Below are 21087 nucleotides of genomic sequence, written 5' to 3'. Positions count from 1 at the left end.
GTTGCAGCCATTTGAGGAGTGAACAAATGGATGGAAGATCTTTCTTTCTCTCCTTCTCTTGCTCTGTAATTCTGCCTTTCAAATAATAAATGAATCTTTAAAAATAATAAATTTAAGAAAAGGAACACATGTCTAAGAAATGGCAACAGATCAATCCACTTTACATTTAAGTATGTAATAGTAACAGTACTGAAGAAATCAAATGCAAAAAGCTACCAGGCTGACTCTTACCCTCAAGTTTCTTTTATTTCCTCAGCTTTATTGAAGTGTAATAAAACCATATATACTTAAGGCGTATATGCTGATATAATATCTTGAGCTTTAGATTCAGTTATTCATTTCACAAACACTAAACACTCAATGGGTGTGTTCAATGTCCCAGAACTTGTTATTTTAAGGTGGCTAATTAGTTTGTGTATCCTGGAATTTACACCAACGGTTTACTTTCTTTATTTTTAATTTTTATTTATTTATTTGAGAGGTAGAGATACAGACAGTGAGAAGGAGAGACAGAGAGAAAGATCTTCCATCCACTGGTTAACTCCTCAAATGGCTGCAATGACCAGAGCTGCGCCGATCCAAAGCCAGGAGCCAGGTGCCTCTTCCTGGTCACCCGTGTGGGTGCAGGGGCCCAAGCACTTGAGCCATCTTCTACTGCTTTCCCAGGCCACAGCAGAGAGCCAGATCAGAAGAGGAGCATCTGGGACTAGAACCAGTGCCCATATGGGATGCTGGCACAACAGGAAGAGGATTAACCTACTGCGCCACTGCACTGGCCCCAACCAATGGTTTACTTCCAAATGGCTCAGGGAAACAAACATACACACACAGAACAACAATTACTGAATGTAGTTATTGAATGTACAGGTGTTTTTGTACTATTCTTTTAATTATCTGCATGTTTAAAAAATTAGAAGAAAGTAAGAACAAGTTTACTAAGTAGATTATTCACCTGAGGAAGCTCTAAAAACTTATAAATACCCAAACTCTCTAGTCCCAGAGATTCTAATTCAGTCAGGAGAAAAAGAGCAGACACATATATTAAAAAAAAAAAAAAAAAAAAAAAAAAAAAAAAGTCTCCAGGTAGCTCTGGTGAAGAACCACCGTTTCAGAGCAGTGGTTCTCAGTCTTGGCTACATGAGAATCCCCAGGGAGCATTTAAAACTCCTCATGTCCAGACATTAAAACAAAACTTCTGGGGTGAGGTCCAGTTTTCCCATTTTTTAAGCTCTTCAAGAGATGCCAATTTGCAGCTGAAGTTATGATCTGCTCTAGAGTATCAGTGAGCTCAAAAGAGGAAAGAAGGCCGGCGCCGCGGCTCACTAGGCTAATCCTCCGCCTTGCGGCGCCGGCACACCGGGTTCTAGTCCCGGTCGGGGCACCGATCCTGTCCCGGTTGCCCCTCTTCCAGGCCAGCTCTCTGCTGTGGCCAGGGAGTGCAGTGGAGGATGGCCCAAGTGCTTGGGCCCTGCACCCCATGGGAGACCAGGAGAAGCACCTGGCTCCTGCCATCGGATCAGCGCGGTGCGCCGGCCGCAGCGCGCTACCGCGGCGGCCATTGGAGGGTGAACCAACGGCAAAAAAGGAAGACCTTTCTCTCTGTCTCTCTCTCTCACTGTCCACTCTGCCTGTCAAAAAAAAAAAAAAAAAAAAAAAAAGAGGAAAGAAAAGGGAGCAGTGGGTTAATAAGCTGCCACCTGCAATGCAGGCCGCTTCACTTCTGATTTAGATCCCTGCTATGAGCCTGGGAAAGCAGTGGAAGATGTCCCAAATGCTTATGTCCTGCCACCCATGCAGGACACCTAGATGGATCTCTAGGCTCCTTGTTTCAGTCTGGCCCAACCGTAGCCAATGCATCCATCTTGGGAGTAAGCCAGGACATGGAAGGTCTCTCTTTGTCTCTCCCTTTCTCTTTCTGTAACTCTGCCTTCCAAATAAATAAATAAATTTTTAAAAAAGGAGGAAAGAGTTTTATTTTAAAGATTTATTTATTTTACTTGAAAGTCAGAGTTACACAGAGAGAGGAGAGGCAGAGAGAGAGAGAGAGAGAGAGAGAGACAGAGAGAGAGAGAGAGAGGTCTTCATTCCGATGATTCACTCCCCAAATGGCCACAACGGCCGGAGCTGCACTGATCTGAAGCCAGAGCCAGGAGCTTCCTCCGGGTCTCCCACGTGGGTGCAGGACTTGGACCATCTTCTGCTTTCCCAGGCCATAGCAGAGAGCTGGACAGGAAGTGGAGCAGCCTGGTCTCAAACTGGCGCCCATATGGGATGCTGGCACTTCAGGCCAGGGTGTTAACCTGCTGTGCCACAGCGCCGGCCCCAGGAAAGAGTTTTTTACCCATAAACATGATCTCTATCACAAAAAACAGTGCTACATGTAAGCAAGTTGGGTCACTCATCTTGGTTTATTTGAATTTATTCCCTAGAGCTATTACAGTAAATCAGGCATGAAGTGGCAGGTAGTTTAAAAATAATCAAAATCTTCGTTATACATAGTTAAGATACTATGTGAGTAGCTGGAAGTCACTGTAAGTTAATTCCACTTTCTCAGTGTTGCTCAAACAAAACACACACTGACACTCCATTTTTTAAAGTTATGTATCAAAAACCAGAAATAGAAAATTCAAATTTAAAGAAAGTATGAAACTTAGATACAATATTTGATAAATGGATTTAGGATTCACTATTTAAAAACAATGTACAAAATATTATGATGCAAATATAATCACAACTACCAATGTCAACTTATTTTTTTTTAAATTTTTATTTTATTTTTTTATTTTTTGACAGGCAGAGTGGATAGTGAGAGAGAGACAGAGAGAAAGGTCTTCCTTTTTGCCGTCGGTTCACCCTCCAATGGCCGCTGCGGCCGGCGCATCTCGCTGATCCGAAGCCAGGAGCCAGGTGCTTCTCCTGGTCTCCCATGTGGGTGCAGGGCCTCCACTGCCTTCCTGGGCCATAGCAGAGAGCTGGCCTGGAAGAGGGGCAACCGGGACAGAACCGGTGCCCCGACCGGGACTAGAACCCTGTGTGCCGGTGCCGCCAAGGTGGAGGATTAGCCTGTTAAGCCACGGCACCGGCAATAAATGGATTTAGGATTCACTATTTAAAAACAATGTACAAAATATTATGGTGCAAATATAATCACAACTACCAATGTCAACTCATAAAAACATTTCTGTGAATAAATTAGTACTATCAGAAAAAGAGCCACAAATTCTCTATAAAAGTCTAAACCAACTTCACAGGTACCACATGAAAAATAAAGATTATATATTTCTCTAAGGGACAAAAATCTAAGAAAAGATTTTGGAGTTTTTTTCCTATTATTGTTAATCATTAATTATCGTACCTTGGCTTCAATTTGTCGATAGCAAGAGATACCATATACCGTGGCTCCATTTCCATTTCTGGGTGGTAAGTGAAAAAACACAGTATCTAAGAGACACATAGAAAAATGTAAATACCAAGGCGAATCACTCTCATCAGTAATAAAATTGAAATCATCATAATGTAATCATTAACATAAAACTGGTAACAAGGAACTCATGTTGTACTTATTTCCAACATCACAGCCACTCTCTCTCATCATCTTACCATATATAGCACCACAAAATGGAGGAAGTGCTCCTGGTGGTGACTGACCTGCTCTGGTTTATTTAGCCACAGCTCTAGCAAAAGGATGGTCAAGGTCACCACACAAGGCCAACAGAAGCCTGGCATTCCTCTGGAGGTCCGGTCCTCTAGTGCATGACTAGTCATCTCCAGAAAAGCATTTAAATATTCTACAAATAGGCACAAGTGCCCAAAGGGCTTTTATTTACCAAGGCACATGGAATCTAAGATGTCTTAGCAATTTTCAAAAATGGCACCTACTAACTGCTTTATTACATACCTTCCTGGTAGTTGTGTGCACCATCCGGTAAGGCAAGGAAGGGCAAATATTTCCATTCTTCTGGCAAAGTATGGCTGTCGTGTCCATCTCCCAGAATCAGGGGAGGATAGGAGAATTCGACCTAAAATGATCAGGAATGTAAGCTAAAAGGTGGTTGCTGAGAAAGAGCATTTTGTCTTGAAAAGCAGAAATGTTTGTAAATGCTGAACAGACAGAAGTGCAACAAAGCCATACCTGTTGACATCTGACATTACCATAAGCCTATGGCCCAGGAGAAAAAGAAAAAAGTAGTAAAAGGAGGGAAGATCAGTAAGCCTTTCCCCCTTTCTGACTTAATGGCTATTAAACTTCAATGTACGTAAGAGGCGAGGAGCACGGGAACAGTGGTGGTGGTAACTGGACTGGAGGGTAAGATCTGGGAGCTGTCTTCAAATAATTGAAGCAACAAGACCCAGAGGAAAACAATATCCTACTGACCTGCGTAAAGTCCAGCAGAAGAGCCTGACTGTGCCAATATCCAAGTTTGCTTCTTATCAACTGGCTTCCCTGCTCGCAGTTCAGGTAGCTTTGGGCCTAGGGTTTTGATGGGGTTGTGCTGGTGGTGGTAATGGCGGGACAGGCTTTAAACTAGTCTGGTGATTTACTTCCTTTAATGAGAATGCAGTTCAATAAAGTATAGTGTGAAGTCTCTCTGTCTTTCAGACATAAAGCTTTTAGTATGCATCCTTAATCTCTAGCATTCTCCCTGATATTTTTTAATTATAGTTGGCTGAATCCATAGACATGGAGGGCCAATGGTACGGATAAATCAAGTTAGTCATAATATAATGGGAGGTAAGCAAATGGCCCTCCAAAGATGTCTGGATCCTAATACTTGGAATCTGTCAATGTTACTTTACACTATATTAGGTATTGTAAGTAATCAAGAGATGATTTAAAATATATGGAAGGGCATGCAGGGGTCATAGGTAATTACTGTGCCCTTTCATATAAGGGATTTGAGCATCATTAGATTTTTATCTTTGGGGGGGGGAGGGGAGGGTTGGAACCAATCCTTGAGGATCCTGAGGGACAGCTGTATATATTACAGCTATAGTTTGAATATGATTTGGCTCCCCAATTCATCCAGATACTTAAAATCACTAAGTCACAGGTTGATGGTTTAGGCGTGGAGGCTTGACCCAACTTTGATGCCTGAAGGTAGTCCCTTAAGGAAGTGGCTGGATTGGATTAGGTTGTTAAGGTGAAGTTGTCACAACTGAATGATGGTGGTGTTTGTAAGAACAGACCACACACATTGATAATGTGTGGTCTGTTTCCTTCCAGGTTTGCCATATGATTCTCCTTCTGCCACCTTTAGCCTCACCAGATGGGGCCTGCTTATTCTTTGTGAACCTTCAAAACCATGAGCCAAAATAAACCTCCTCCCTTCCCAAGTAGATCCTCTCAGGTATTTGTTATGGTGACAAAAAAGGTGCCTAATATATATACGGATACAAAAGGCACTTTGCAGGTATGAGTAATCAACTTCAGCTGGAAATGAACTGGAACTTCAGCTGACCCAATGCAAATTGCAAGGGTCCTTACAGGAGAGAAACAGAGACATGTGAAGAGGCTGTACTACTGCCTGAAGATGAAGAGACATGAAACAATGAATACAGGTGACTTCCAGAAGCTGGGAAAGGCAAGGACGTCTAGTCTCTCCTGGAGCCCCTGGAAGAAACGGAATCCAGCAAACACCTTGATTTTAAGCCCAGTGAAATCCATTTCAGAACTCTAACCTTTAAAACTCTAAGAAATGTATTAGTTTAAATCAATGATTGTGTTAATTTGTTATAACAGCAAAAGAAAATATATACTGTTAAATTTACAAAGCAAGTAGGGTATCAGTAAATACAGTATGATTCTATTTAAACTATTATTTCATTCATGCAAAATATACTTCATGTAAATGGATTTTAAAAATATGCTTGAAAATATGTAAGCTATACAGTTACATAGTCCCTGGAGAGAATAAGGTTGGGAACTGGAGATACAGGAAATACTCCTTTTTTTTTTTAATTCCCATCTTTTTGTTTTGTAATTTTCACATTTACAGGAAAGTTGAAAGAATGTGACAACCTTATGAACTTTCATCTATATTCACCAACTGCTCTTTTTTGGGCCACATTTATCTGCATTGTAGGTGTGTACAAACATTTTTCTAACTATTTGAGAGCAAGCTGAGGATATTACTATCTACTTTTAATTAAGTGGGCTTACTTTTGAATGAGTATGTAATTGCTTTTAGAATGTAAAAAAACAGAAGTAAAAGACAACCACAAGCAGTTCCTAACTTATGAAGAAAATCCTATTCTATCCTCTTAGAGTTAAGGGTACAAATCTGTCTTCTGAAGATTCAGTTAACAAGTTGTCAATAGCCAGAAGTTTAATTAATTAATAAGTATACTATGCTCACTATATTCTTCCTCGGGTCTAGTGTTATGGCACAGCAGGTTAAGCCACCACTTGCAACGCCAACATCCTCAGCTCCTCTACTTCCAATCCAGCTCCCTGCTAATGGGCCTGGGAGAGTAGCAGAGGATGGCCAAGGCCTTGGGGCCTGTCACTTACATGGGAGACCAAGATAGTGTTCCAGGCTCCTCACTTCAGCCTGGCCCAGCACTGACTTTTGGAGCTATTTGGGGAGTAAACTAGCAGATGGAAGATATCTCTTTTTCTCTCTCTCTGTAACTTAGTATCTTTCAAATACGTAAATAAATCCTAAAATAAATTAAAAAATGCAGTAGTCTCATAAAATTGTGATACGCTGAAATTAAGTGTAGACACTACATATATTCCATGAATTCGGGTGAAATTAAGGCTGTTCTAGGCTGACTTGGTTTCGTAGAGAAAATGTATTTAGAACTTCAAACAATCACCTTTTGGAACACAATTCATTCATAAATTGTAGACTGCCTGTAGTGTGTTGGCAGCTTTCTAGAATTCTTCTCTCCTCTGGCAGATTTGCTGCCAGCAAATCCTTGCCTTTGCTAATCAAGTTCAAAACAGTTATATAAACTTTTATATGTCTGTATCTACAAATAATTTTAAGGGCTATATGTTTAATCAATTCTCTATTATTGAACATTCTTCTAGCTTTTATTATATTATTATAAACTGTTCAATATTATTCAAGTGTGTTACAACAAAAAAATATGTATCTGGTCTTTGTTCCTAGAACAAATCTCCTAAAACATTAGAGTTTATACAAATTAGGTGACTCTTGGCAGGAACCTTTCAGGATTGAGGATGTTCACCCACAAAGATCAAGCCTTGATTACAAAGCGGAACTTTTAGTCTCACTTCTCGACCTCTGGGAAAATGAGCCAAATCATTACTGTCCAATAATTTAATCCATCAAGTTTTGTAACAAAGCAACAGGGTTCAGGGAGCTCCTGGGTCAGGTGCTGAGAGGGTAGCATGCTGGAGAGAGCAGGATGCTCTGTAACCCTCTCCCCATCCCTGTCCTATGCATCTCTCTCAGTGGGCTATCCCTGAGTTGTTTACCTTTTATAATAAACTGTAAAATGTAAGCAAGGTGTTTTTCTAAGCTCTGTGAGTTGTTATAGTAATTATCAAAGCTCAGAGAAGATTGTGGGAGCCCCCAAATTTGTAGCTAAGTTGGATGGAACTGCAAGTAGCCTGGGGACCCAAGATTTATGAGTAGTGTCTAAAGGGAGGGCAGTCTTGTGGGACTGAGCTGAGCCCTTAAACTTATGGAGTTTGATGCTAATTCCAGGTAGTTAATGTCAGAATAGGACTGAATTTTCAGAATTAGAGATCAAGTATGAGGATAATAAAAGACAGAGCCACTTATTTCCAAATTGATGATATTTTAAAATTGTGTTTCATATTTAAATTCATACCTCAAATATGCACCACTCTATATGTCATTTTTCTACACAGCCAAATTAATCCAGATAGACACACAATTCACAGAACAGATGCTTAAGAGGAATTCTCCTGGAAGTTATCTTAGACTTTCAAATATACTCAAATAAATAATAAAATTTTTAAAAAATAAATACGCTCAGTTGACTCCAAAGGCAAATTACACAATAGCAATTAAGCTAACCAGGTCCACAGAAAGTGAAGGTAGGTATAGTAGGAGGGCCTACTACACAACTCCAGGGCTAACCATGGCCAACAAATGGCTCTTTATGGAGTTATCTATAAAGCTGTACATGGTAGTCCAAAGTATATGTGAAAAGTCACAGACAAAAACTAACATTACAGAGATGAAGAGAGACTAAACTCCCAGAGATTAAGAAACATTTAGACTGATTATCATCCAGTAGGGTTACTATCAAAAGAGTAAATTCATGGACCAAATCCAAGTTAAATTTGGGGACAGAGATGGGTGCTTGGCCTCTGGTTTAGTGTCTAGGTTTGAACGCTGGTTCTGCTCCAGTTTCTGGTTGAGTGTCTGTCAGTGTCTGAGTCTGAGTCATGGTTCTGCTCCAGATTCTAGTATCTCACTGATGCTGACTCTGGGAGGCAGTAGGTACAATGGCTCAGTTAGCTGTGTCCCTTACCACCCATGTGGGAGACCTAGTCTAGGTTCTTGGCTTCAGCCTTGCCCAGCTCTGGCCATTGTGGGCATCTGGGGAATGGGCCAGCAGATGGGAGCTGTCAGTCTGTCTCTTGGTTTCTCTGCCTCTCAAAAAAACAAACAAACAAAAAAAAACCAAAAACTGGGGTATCAAAGATGGTGTCTGGTAGGGCATTAATATACACAATGTGACAGATGTATTAAATGTACTCCCAAAGTATGTTCTTAAATTATGCAAGTTATAAATATTTGTCTTTATGTAACCTATATACAATCTTATGGCCAAATCTACTTTGAATCCACTTAGTAGCAATATTTTACAAAGTGACAGGATTACAAATGGAGAAGATGAAGGAAAAAGAGGACAATGGCTATTTTCTAAAAGGTGAAAATAAGATGTTCTAATTACAAGAAACAAAAAGGCAATTTTTCTAAATGCTGACTGAATCTTCCAAGTAGGGGTAACAATGTTTGTCTTCCCAGAATAACAAAAAAATTATCATATGACCTGTTTCACAGGCCAGAAATCAAACTAGTGTCCTCTAGTCAGATTCCATTTACTTCATCTTCAGAAAAACAGACTGAGAAAACAACAAAGAAAAACCACAAAACAATACCATAATACTCTTGTGTGAGTTTTGAGTACTTCAGAAGTATCCTTTGTTCACTTTTTTAAATGCAATATCCACACCACTGTAAAAGCAGCATATAGCAAATAGAGGTCACAATACCAAACTACTAACCCACAAAGGTAAAAACATCCAGGGACCCTACAGACACTGATCTGCGTGGTTTACTGAAGGAAGGACAGGAAGCCTTCCCAGCACTTTCTCTGCCTCTCTGCTCCCTTTCCCGGCATCTCAGAGATTCTTTTCCCTCTCACTGAGAAACACAATCTATTTGTTTTCTGAACAGTCATAACATTTTAGGCACCCAAGCCAAGGCTCTGTCATATTTTCCACTTAAAATAACAGCAACAAAAATCCTGGAAATTAAAGACATATTTTCTCTCAATTATGTTTTCTCTCCCAAATCTCTTGAAAAGTCAACATTACAATACAATGGCTATTTTTCCTCTTGATTATATTACAAAGCTAGCAGCAAACCACTATATTTGTCAACTATTGATTTTTGAACAGCTTGTACTTAACACTCCTTGCTCTGCATGGCATAGGATTTTATGGCATTATGATTACACTAGATGCCCAGAAAAATAAACACAAATTATAGAGGTAAAATGGTACTATTGAGAATTACCGATTAAAAAGAAATGTTTTTAAATTAACTGGAGACGAGTATCTTAGTTTAAAGCATTTGCTTTTATGCATTTAAGTGAATTAAAGGCTATGACTTCTTTTTTTATCTAGAATTAAGGAGCTATTTTTCTATTCCACATTTTTTAAAGATTATTTATTTAAAAGGCAGAATTACAGAGAGAGAGAGAGAGAGAGAGAGAGAGAGAGATCGTCTATCTGCTGATTCACTTCCCAAATGGCCGCAATGGCCTGACCGATCCAAAGCCAGGAGCCAGGAGCTTCATTTGGATCTCCCATGTGAGTGCAGGGGCCCAAGTACTTGGGCCATCTTTTGCTGCTCTCTCAGGTACATTAGCAGGGAGCTAGTTTGGAAGTAGAGCAGCCAGGATGCAAATCAGCATCCACATGGGAAGCCAGCACTGCAGGCAGTGGCTTAATCTGCTACGCCACAGCAGTGACCCCTAAATCACATTTCTTTGGAGTACTTGAATTATGAACAGGAAGATAGATGACTTTTTAAAAAATGTATAAATTGGGCCGGCGCCGTGGCTCAACAGGCTAATCCTCCGCCTTGCGGCGCCGGCACACCAGGTTCTAGTCCTGGTTGGGGTGCCGGATCCTATCCCGGTTGCCCCTCTTCCAGGCCAGCTCTCTGCTGTGGCCTGGGAGTGCAGTGGAGGATGGCCCAGGTGCTTGGGCCCTGCACCCACATGGGAGACCAGGAGAAGCACCTGGCTCCTGCCTTTGGATCAGTGTGGTGCACCAGCCGCAGTGGCCATTGGAGGGTGAACCAACAGCAAAGGAAGACCTTTCTCTCTGTCTCTCTCTCTCTCTCACTGTCCACTCTGCCTGTCAAAAAAAAAAAAAAAAGTATAAATTTATTTTTTATGGGCCAGTGTTGTAGTGTAAAGGGTTATGCCACCACCCGTAACACTGGCATCTCATAGGGGCGCTGGTTTGAGTCCCAGGTGCTCCATTTCTGATCCAGTTTCCTGCTAACGTGCCTGGGAAAGCAGCAGAGGATGGCCCAAGTGCTGGGGCCCTGGTCACCAGTGGAAGACCCAGAAGAAGCTCCTAGCTCTGGCCTGGCCCAACCTGGCTGTTGTGGCCATTTGGGGAGTGAACCAGTGGATGGAAGATTCTCTCCCTCTCTCTCTTCTCTGCCTTTCATATAATTAAAATAAATCTTTAAAAAAAAATCTTTTTAAAAAATATATAATTGGGCCGGCGCCGTGGCTCAACAGGCTAATCCTCCGCCTTGCGGCGCCGGCACACCGGGTTCTAGTCCCGGTCGGGGCACCGATCCTGTCCCGGTTGCCCCTCTTCCAGGCCAGCTCTCTGCTGTGGCTAGGGAGTGCAGTGGAGGATGGCCCAAGTCCTTGGGTCCTGCACCCCATGGGAGACCAGGAGAAGCACCTGGCTCCTGCCATCGGAACAGCGCGGTGCGCCGGCCGCAGCGCGCTACCGCGGCGGCCATTGGAGGGTGAACCAACGGCAAAAGGAAGACCTTTCTCTCTCTCTCTCTCTCTCACTGTCCACTCTGCCTGTCAAAAAAAAAAAAAATAAATAAAAAAAAAATAAAAAAAAAATATATATAATTGCAAATCCCACACTGAAACCAGAATCACATCAACATAGTGTTATATAGAAGAAAATGACATTTTGCAAGTGTCAATAAAACTATATAATATGAAGGAAGCTAATATCATATTAAAGATATTTGAGGCACTAAAAATAATACTGCTTCATTCTGCTTTTCTGCTTTAAAATCACTGGAATGGAGTGGCACTGAGACGTGGCAGGTAAAGCCGCTGCCTGTGGTGTCGACATCCCATATGGGCGCCAGTTCGAATCCCAGCTGCTCCACTTCCAATCCAGTTGTCTGCTGATTAACCTGGGAAAGCAGCAGAGGATGGCCCAAGTTCTGGGCCCTGCACCCATGTGGGAGATCCGGAGGAAGCTCCTGGCTCCTGGCTTTCAGACTGATCCAGCTCTGCCCGTCATGGCCATCTGGGGGATGAACCAGCAGATGAAAGATCTCACCATGTCTCTCCCCTGACTCCCACCATTCTGTAATTTTGCCTCTTAAATGAATAAATTTTTTTTAAAAAAATCACTAAAGCTTTGTTAATAGACATGTTCATTAACATAAAACAGTGTATATAGATTATCAGTTAAGATATGTAGGATCATACTCCTTTTTTTTATTTTAAAGATTTCATTTATTTGAAAGACAGAGTTACAGAGAGAGGTAGAAACAGAGAGGTCTTCCATCTGCTGGTTCACTCCCCAAGTGCCCACAATGGTTGGAGCTGAGCCAATCTGAAGCCAGGAACCAGGAGCTTCCTCCGGGTCTCCCACATGAGTGCGGGGGGCCCAAGCACTTGGGCCATCCTCTGCCACCTTCCCAGGCACATTAGCAGAGAGCTGGATTGGAAGTAGAGCAGCTAGAAATCGAACCATATCGGATGCCAGCACTGCAGGCCAGGGCTTTAACCGGCTATGCCACAGCATCGGCTCCAACCATACTCCTTTTAAAGAAATACTTTCCCAGGAAAGAATCTTTATATACAGAGACTACAACTGAGAAACTACCAATAGGTATCCATCTCCATTAATGTTAATGATACAAATATATCTGCTATGAGAATTAACAGCACTGTTACAGGGACCTGGGAGCCACTGGAACATAAATACCTCAGATGTACAACTCACAAAATCAGAAACGCCCTTGGATATGGAGCTAATACAGTTTGATTTCTAAGTATTTCAGGAAAAAAACTGTCAGTAGTATCATATTAGTTTTGGAGAGCTACTTTATGTAAAACTAGAGAGCTTCAAATGCATCTACTTATTATGAACTTTTACTTAGAAGTAAAAAAATTATCAAGGATCAGAAATATATTTGACTTAGTAGAATCTTTTATATTGAAGAAATCTAGTATTCCTCTATTACGCTAGGTTTCAAGTAAAACAAATTTTATTCCTGGAGCAAAAATATGTGGAAAAATAATGCCAACCCCTTTTCAACTGAAAGAAACCTGACAATTAAAAAAAAATACAAACTTTTTAAGATAAAATACTTTAAAAAAAAAAAAAAGATTTTATTGGGGCTGGTGGTGTGGTACAGAGGGTTAAAGCCCCAGCCTGCAGCACCAGCATCCCATATGGGCGCCAGTTCAAGTACCAGCTGCTCCACTTCTGATCCAGCTCTCTGCTATGGCCTGAGAAAGCAGTAGAAGACGGCCCAAGTCTTTGGGCTCCTGCACCCTCCTGGGAGACCCAGAAGAAGCTCCTGGTTCCTGGCTTCAGATCAGCTCAGCTCTGGCTGTTGTGGTCATTGGGGAGTGAACCAACAGATGGAAGACCTCTCTCTGGCTCTACCTCTCTCTGTAACTCTGTGTTCAAATAAATATTTATTTCAGGCAGAATTACAGAGAGATGGAGATACAGAGAGAGAGGTCTTCTACCCGCTGGTTCATCCCCTAAATGGCCACAACAGCTGGAGCTGAGCTGATCTGAAGCCAGGTGGCAGGAGCTGCCTCTGGGTCTCCCACGTGGGTGTAGGGACCCAAGCACCTGGGCCATCTTCCAATGCTTTCCCAGGCCATGGCTGAGAGCTGGATCAGAAGAGGAGCAGCTGGGACAGGAACCAATGTCCATATGCGATGCTGGCTCCACAGGTGGAAGCTTAACCTACTGTACCAGGCCCTGCTTTTTGGTTTGTATGCAATAATTGAAAACTGGAAACACAGGGCTGGCACTGTGCTGTAAAAGGTTAAGCCTCTGCCTGCAGTGCCAGCATTCCATATGAGCACAGGTTTGAGTCCTGGTTGCTCCACTTCCAATCCAGCTCCCTGCTAATGTGCCTGGGAAAGCAGCAGAAAATAGCCCAAGTCCTTGGTTCCCTGCACCCATGTGGAAGATCCAGAAGAAGCTTCTGGCTCCTGGCTTTGTATCGGTCCATCTCCAGCCCTTGAGGCCACTAAGGGAGTGAACCAGTGGATGGAAGATCTCTCTCTCTCCTTCTATTTCTGCCTTTCAAATAAATAAATAAATATTTAAAAAAAAAAAAAACTGGAAACCTGTACATGCATCATCAGAGGCATGGGTGAGCAAATCGTGGCGTATCTGCAACACAGAACACTATCAACTACTGATACTAGCACAACAAAGCTCAATCTCAGGCGTAACTGCATGGTAAAGAAGTCAAACACAAAGGAGGCAACACACATTGGGCACCCTCAGGTGGGTACTGACTGGCAGGGGACGCAGAGAGGGATCATCTGAGGCTCTGGAAGTGCTCGCTATCTGGAACTGCACAGTTGTTATTTAATTTTTACATATTAAAAATTTTTTTAAAAAAATGAGACAGAGATAGCTCCCACCCACTAGCTCACTTCCCAAATGCTTGAGACAGCCCTGCGATGGGGCCCAAAGTCAGGAGCCAGGAATTCAATCCATGACTGCCATGTGAGTGGCAGGAACTCAACCACGGGATCCATCACATGCTGCCTCCCATGCCATGCATCAGCAGGAAACCGGAATTAGGAGTCTGAGTTGGGACATAAACCAGGCACTCCAATATGGGATGTGGGCACCTCAACTGGGGGTTTTACTGTAGACCAAATACTCATCTCAAGTTTCACATACTTTGTTGCTCATAAATTGTATTCAATTTAAGAAAGTAACATACTTCAAAGGATCAATATGAAGACCAAGTGTTTAAATACCTACACCTGGGCCAGCGCTGTGGCGCAGCAGGTTAATGCCCTGGCCTGAAGCATCGGTATCCCATATGGGCACCGGTTCTAGTCCTGGCTGCTCCACTTCCAATCCAGCTCTCTGCTATGGCCTGGAAAAGCAATAGAAGATGGCCCAAGTCCTTGGGCCCCTGCACCCGCATGGTAGACCGGGAAGAAGCTCCTGGCTTCGGATCGGCGCAGCTCTGGCAATTGTGGTCATCTAGGGAGTGAACCAGCAGATGGAAGAACTCATTCTCTGCCTTTCAAATAAATAAATAAATCTAAAAAACCTACACCTGTGAAACTGAATAAACATGGAGTTTCAGTCCCAACTAACATCTCTAAACCTCAATTATCCTCATCTATAAAAGGGGGCTAATAAATTGCTGGCACTGTTAAATAAAATTTATGAGAGACCATTATTTTGGAATGAGCTTCTGAATTAGGCCCAAGAGTCCAGATCAAATCAGAATGGCGTCATTCACGCTAGATGAGTAATCAAAATGATCTTTGGAACCAGTTAAAAAAAAAAACCTCAGGTGATTCACAGCAACCAATCAGAAGGGGATTAGTTTACCTGAGCTAGCATGATAAGGAAGTCCCTCTATTTTTAGCCCAAAGAGGAGAGTAAATTTAAGATGACCACTCTCCTTTTGGTTCCCTGTTTCTGCTCGCTTCAGCCCTTTTCTGTCAAGCCACTTCCTCTGCTCAGCTCATGGACAGTGCCTCTTCTAAATTTTCACATGCAGTGCTCCCCTATTCGCGAGTCAATAATAAAAGCCAATTAGATGTTTGGGCTAAACTTACTGAAATTTTATTTAACAGTTCTTTGTAAGGAAAAAACGAGATTAGGGGCCAGTGCTGTGGCACAGCCAGTTAAAGCCACGGTCTGCAGCGCTGCAGGCATGCCACACGGGCACTGGTTCAAGTCCTGGCTGCTCCACTTCCAATCCAGCTCTGCTATGGCCTGGGAAAGCAGTAGAAGACGGCCCAAGTCCTTGGACCCCTGCACCCACGTGGGAGATCTAGAACACACTCCTGGCTCCTGGCTTTGGATTGGCGCTGCTCCGGCTGTTGCGGTCAACTGTGGAGTGAACCAGCGGATGGAAGACCTCTCTCTCTCTCTGCCTCTCCTTCTCTCACTGTGTGACTTTCAAGTAAATAAATAAATCTTAAAAAAAAAAAAAAAAAATCTAGGCTGGTGCCATGGCTCACTAGGCTAATCCTCTGCTTGCGGCACCGGCACCCTGTGTTCTAGTCCTGGTTGGGGTGCCGGATTCTGTCCTGGTTGCTCCTCTTCCAGTCCAGCTCTCTGCTGTGACCCGGGAAGGCAGTGGAGGATGGCCCAAGTGCTTGGGCCCTGCACCCGCATGGGAGACCAGGAGAAGCACCTGGCTCCTGGCTTTGGATTGGCGTAGCTCCAGCCATAGCGGCCATTTGGAGGGTGAACCAACAGAAAAGGAAGACCTTTCTCTCTGTCCTCTCTAACTCTGCCTGTCAAAAAAAAAAAAAAAAACACACAAAAACCTAAATCAGTAAATCTAAAGCAGTGCTTAGTATATAGTTAGCATTCAAGAAATGGCAGCTATTATTAATATCTTTACAGGATAGTAATGAGGAATTGCATGGTGACTAAAGCTTCATGTTGGGATAAGCTCTCATAAATGGTCTTCTTCAACAGTTAACAACAGGCAGGGATCATATCAGGGCACACTTTATGGAGTTTAGAATCTGCCGTAATTGTTCATAAAGTGTGCAGAAAACCACTTCATAGAAATTTATATTCTTAGTACCCAACTTATATTGGCATCCAAGAGAGATCTAGGTTTCTCTATAAACTGACTTTTAAGTCTCTGAAGATACCAGGCTTATTTAGAATACTACGTGAAGACAAAATATTAAGAACGATCTGGTTCGGGCAGGCATTGTGGCACAGCTGATTAAACCTCTGCCTGCGAAGCTGCCACCCCACATCAGAATGCAAGTTGAGTCCTGGCTGCTCTGCTTCTGATCCAGCTCCTTGCTAACACACCTGGAAAAGCAGCTGAAGATGGCCACTTGGGGAGCAAATCAGCAGATGGAAAATCGGTCTCTATCTCTCCCTGTCACTCTGCCTTACAAATAAAAAAATCTTTATTTAAAAAATGATCACAGCTACTCTTTGAGTAATTTTTTCCTAAAATAGAGCTGTAAGGCTCAACATTTAAAGACTACAAATGGAGAATCATTCCTTAGTTCCAGCTCTGCACACAGAATGAGCAATTTAAAGAAAGAAAATTATTGGGCCAGTACGGTGATGTAGCAGGTAAAGTTACCACCTGCAGTGTCAGTATCCCAAATGGGCGCCAGCTTGAGTCCTGGTTGCTCCACTTGCAATCCAGCTCCCTGCTAATGTGCCCAAGAAAGCAGCGGAGAATGGCCAAAGCCCTTAGTCCCCTGCACCCACGTGGGAGACCCAAAAGAAGTTCCTGGCTCCTGGCTTCTGACAGGCCCAGTTCCAGATGCTACGGCTATTTGGGGAGTGAACCAGTAGATGGAAGATCTCTCTCTCTCTCATGTCTTTCCCACTATCTCAATAAATAATTTATTTAAAATAAATAAATCTTAAAAAAAGAAAAAATTATATGAATAAAAAATAATTTTTGGAAAAGCTCTTTCAAAAGTATTGAAGGTTGTGAATGTTGTGATGTTACACAGCAAAAATGTTTAATTTTTAAATTCTTATTTATTTTTATTATTTTTTAAGATTTATTTGAAAAGCAGAGTTACAGAGAGGCAGAGGTGGAGAGAGATCAATCTTCTTTTTTTAAGATTTATTTTATTTATTTGAAAGAGTTACAGAGAGGTAGAGACAGAGAGAGAGGTCTTCCATCCGCTGGTTCACTCCCCAGTTGGCTGCAACAGCCAGAGCTGCGCCGATCTGAAGCCAGGAGCCAGGAGCTTCTTTTGGGTCTCCCATGCAGGTGCAGCGGCCCAAGGACTTGGGCCATCCTCCACTGCACTCCCGGGCCACAGCAGAGAGCTGGATTGGAAAAGGAGCAGCTGGGACTAAAACCAGAGCCCATATGGGATGCCAGAGCTTCAGGCCAGGACTTTAACCCACTGCACCACAGCGCTGGCCCCTCAAAATATTTTTAAAAAGCAAAGCTGCGCCAGAGACATGTACAAAACAGTTTATGTTGAAATAAAGGGCGACTGTCACAGTATGATTAACACTTTCCATTAAGACAGAGTTACTCAGACTAAAATTGTATTAAGAGGCCGGCACTGTGGCATAGCAGGTAAAGCTGCCACCTGCAATCATACAGGTGCCAGTTCATGTCCCCACTACTCCACTTCTGATCCAGCTTCCTGCTAATGGCCAGCAGAATGCAGTGGAAAATGGCCCAAGTACTTAGGCCTCTGCCACCCCTGGGGGAGACTGGAATGATGCTCCTGGCTTCTGGCTTTGGCCAGGCACATCACTGGCCACTGTGGCCATCTGAGAACTAAACCTGTAGATGGATGATCTCTCTCTCTCTCCTCTCTGTTAACTTTCACTTTTTTTTTTTTTTTTTTTTTTTTTGACAGGCAGAGTGGATAGTGAGAGAGAGAGAGAGAGAGAGAAAGGTCTTCCTTTTTGCCGTTGGTTCACCCTCCAATGGCCACTGCGGCCGGCACATCTCGCTGATCCGAAGCCAGGAGCCAGGTGCTTCTCCTGGTCTCCCATGCGGGTGCAGGGCCCAAGGACTTGAGCCATCCTCCACTGCCTTCCCGGGCCATAGCAGAGAGCTGGCCTGGAAGAGGGGCACCGGGATAGAATCCGGCGCCCCAACCAGGACTAGAACCCGGTGTGCCGGCACCGCAAGGTGGAGGATTAGCCTGTTAAGCCACGGCGCCGGCCAACTTTCACTTTCAAAGTAAATAAATACATTTAAAAAAAAAAAAAAGCTGTTCGGTATATTGTTTCAAAATCTTTTGAAAATATTTATTTATTTATTCGAAAGCTCTCATTAGCAGTTCACTCCCCAAATGCCTGGAACAGCTAGGACTGGACAAGGGAGAAGCCAGGAGCAGGAAGCTCAATCCACATCTCCCATGTGGGTATCAGGAACCCAACTCTTTGTACCAATATCACAGGGTGTCTCCCATGGTGCCCAACAGTAGGAAGCCAGAACTGGGAACTGAACTGAGCCTCCAATCCAGGTGCTCCAATATGGAATGTGGGCATCCCATCCATTATCTTAACTGCTAGGCCAAACATTGGCCCCTCAAAATCTATTTAAATAAGATACCCATAAGAAAAAAAAAATGACTAAAATACAGCCCATACTTGAGAGATAAGGCACAAAGATTTAGTAACAAGAGTGTTCTTAGTAGCACTATTCAAACCAGTGAACAATTAAGTGTTTAAAAAAGGATATCAGTTAAATAACAGTATTTCTACAAAACAGTATTTAGCAATTTTAGAATGTTGCGATTCAGCATTTATTGATATGAAATACTAATGGCACAGTGTTACATGAAAAAGCAGACTATAAAACAGTATTACAGTAGCATAGGTTACAGTATAATACATTTAAGAAGGTTAAATCTATTCACAGAAAAGTAACTACAGGGGTGGTCATAAAGCAGTTGTTACAGAGCAGATCAGTTTAGGATATAGGATTTTAAAATGTCATTTTTCTTTTTATGGTTCTCTTAGGTTTTTACTTCTGATTGAGCTATTTTCAAAAAGAGCTGGGATATGATTTATAAATTATTGGTTTGGATAACATTTTCTAAAAATATCCTACCAAGACCTAAGGTGGTTTTTTTTTTTTTTTTTTTTTTTTAAGATTTATTATATTTATTTGAAAGAGTTAGAGAGAGAGAGGTAGAGGCAGAGACAGAGTCTCTTCCATCTGCTAGTTTACTCCCCAGATGGCAGCAAAAGCTGAGCCGATCCGAAGTCAGGAGCCAGGAGCTTCTTCCAGGTCTCCCACATGGGTCATCCTCCACTGCTTTCCCAGGTGCATTACAGGGAGCTGGATAGGAAGTGAAGCAGCTGGGACTCGAACTGGCACCCATATGGGATGTTGGTACTGCAGGCCCAGACTTTAACCCTCTGTGCCACAGCACTGGCCCCAAAATCTAAGGTTTTAATCTAATGCATCTTAACCAAATATAATTGGACCAGTCTTACTTAAAATTATTAAGTAGGTAAGTAGACTCTTCACCCAATCTATCTTCATCTTCCTCTTGCAGTGCCCAACCCTAGTAGAAAGGAGCCTGTAGTCTTCTCTTATTTAGCAAAATCTATGCTCAGCAAAGGATCTGAACTACATTAATAACACGAAGGAGGTTACCCACAGTGTATAATCATCTTACTACCAAAGATTTAAAGATCAAAGACTTAACCTAAAGAAAGAAAATTAGGCCCTTTTAAGCTAACTGAGAGGAATTCTAAGAAGACAAAAGAATCTCCTGATGTCTCTAAATTCCCATTCTTTAAGTTGATACCCACTCTGTTCAGCCATGATGCCAAAACCTCCATGAAAACTTCCAGTGTTCTAAGTTGTTAATGCTGAAGTCCTGTCAAGTCAGATATTTTCGTGATTTCAGCATACACAAAAGCAGAGTCAAAATTAGGAGGAAAAAAAACTCCATCAAAATATTAAGGTTTAAGAAATAAAAGTGCTGTGGAGGACCAGAAAATGCAATCTTTTTTCAGAAAAAAATTTCTCTACAACCAGCAATAATTTTTTTTTGTAAAATCTTGAGGCTTCTGCCGGCAGTACCAGCATCCCATGTGGGTGCTGATTTGTGTCCCAGCTGTTCCTCTTCCTACTTAGCTCTCTGCTTATGGCCTGGGAGAGCAGCAGATGATGGCCCAAGTGTTTGGGCCCTTGCACCTACATGAGAGACCGGGAAGAAGCTCTTGACTTTGGATTGGCCCAGGTCCAGCCGTAGCAGTCACTTGGGGAGTAAACCTCTCTCTGTAACTCTGCCTCTCAAATAAATACATCCTTTTTTAAAAAAAAATCTTACAATGTTATTTTTCTCTAACATGTAACCCTCCAAAGTTCTGTTGTTTCTGTTCCAAACTCCTTCCTCCAACAAAAATCATAACACCTCTTGAATGCTTCACGTTGCCACCACACAATTCTGCCACAAGCAGGTGCCAACAGAAAGCCATCTGTTAGCAAAATCTGAATGGTTCAGTGCTTTAAGACAGTCAAGTCACCCTAACATAAACCAGCTCAATCCTGAATCTGCAGTGACTATTCTGCTACCCATGGAATCTCCCATGACCAGCCCACTCAGATTAGCAGGGAAAATGTGCCGCTTACGTCACTGCTTCTGGTTGCTTCACTGTTGGAACTATTGCTAACACGAGCTCTAGTTTATAATTCTGTAATTTTTAGAAGTACAATCCTGGGGCCAGTGCTATCGTGTAACGGGTAAAGCCACCACCTGCAGTTTGGGCATCCTATATGGGCACTGGTTCGACTTCCGATCCAGCTCTCTGCTATGGCCAGGGAAAGCAGTGCAAGATGGCTAAGATCCTTGGGCCCCTGCACCCATGTGGGAGACCTGGAAGAAACTCCTGGTTCCTGGATTTGGATTGGCCCA

At 42.6% G+C, this 21087-nt stretch overlaps 1 protein-coding gene across 4 annotated transcripts in view; it reads right to left on the bottom strand.

The window, feature by feature from the left end:
* AVL9 (AVL9 cell migration associated) overlaps positions 1-21087 on the bottom strand; it is a 69369-nt gene that overhangs the window by 42374 nt on the left and 5908 nt on the right. For all 4 annotated transcript variants that reach the window (XR_009864625.1, XM_062179250.1, XM_062179249.1 and 1 more), the window contains exons 2-3: positions 3899-4019; positions 3356-3441 (exon numbers count right to left, since the gene is read on the bottom strand). Coding sequence is in view for 3 of the 4 variants with exons in the window: in XM_062179250.1 (XP_062035234.1) it covers positions 3356-3441; positions 3899-4019 (207 nt within the window). In the remaining variant the exon portion in view is untranslated. The remainder of the gene's footprint in view (positions 1-3355; positions 3442-3898; positions 4020-21087) is intronic.

The sequence above is a fragment of the Lepus europaeus genome, chromosome 20 (assembly GCF_033115175.1).
Source record: "Lepus europaeus isolate LE1 chromosome 20, mLepTim1.pri, whole genome shotgun sequence".
NCBI classification, from domain to species: Eukaryota; Metazoa; Chordata; class Mammalia; order Lagomorpha; family Leporidae; genus Lepus; species Lepus europaeus.
The sequence above is the reverse complement of the archived record's forward strand: the minus strand, read 5'-3'. Positions and strand labels throughout refer to the sequence as shown.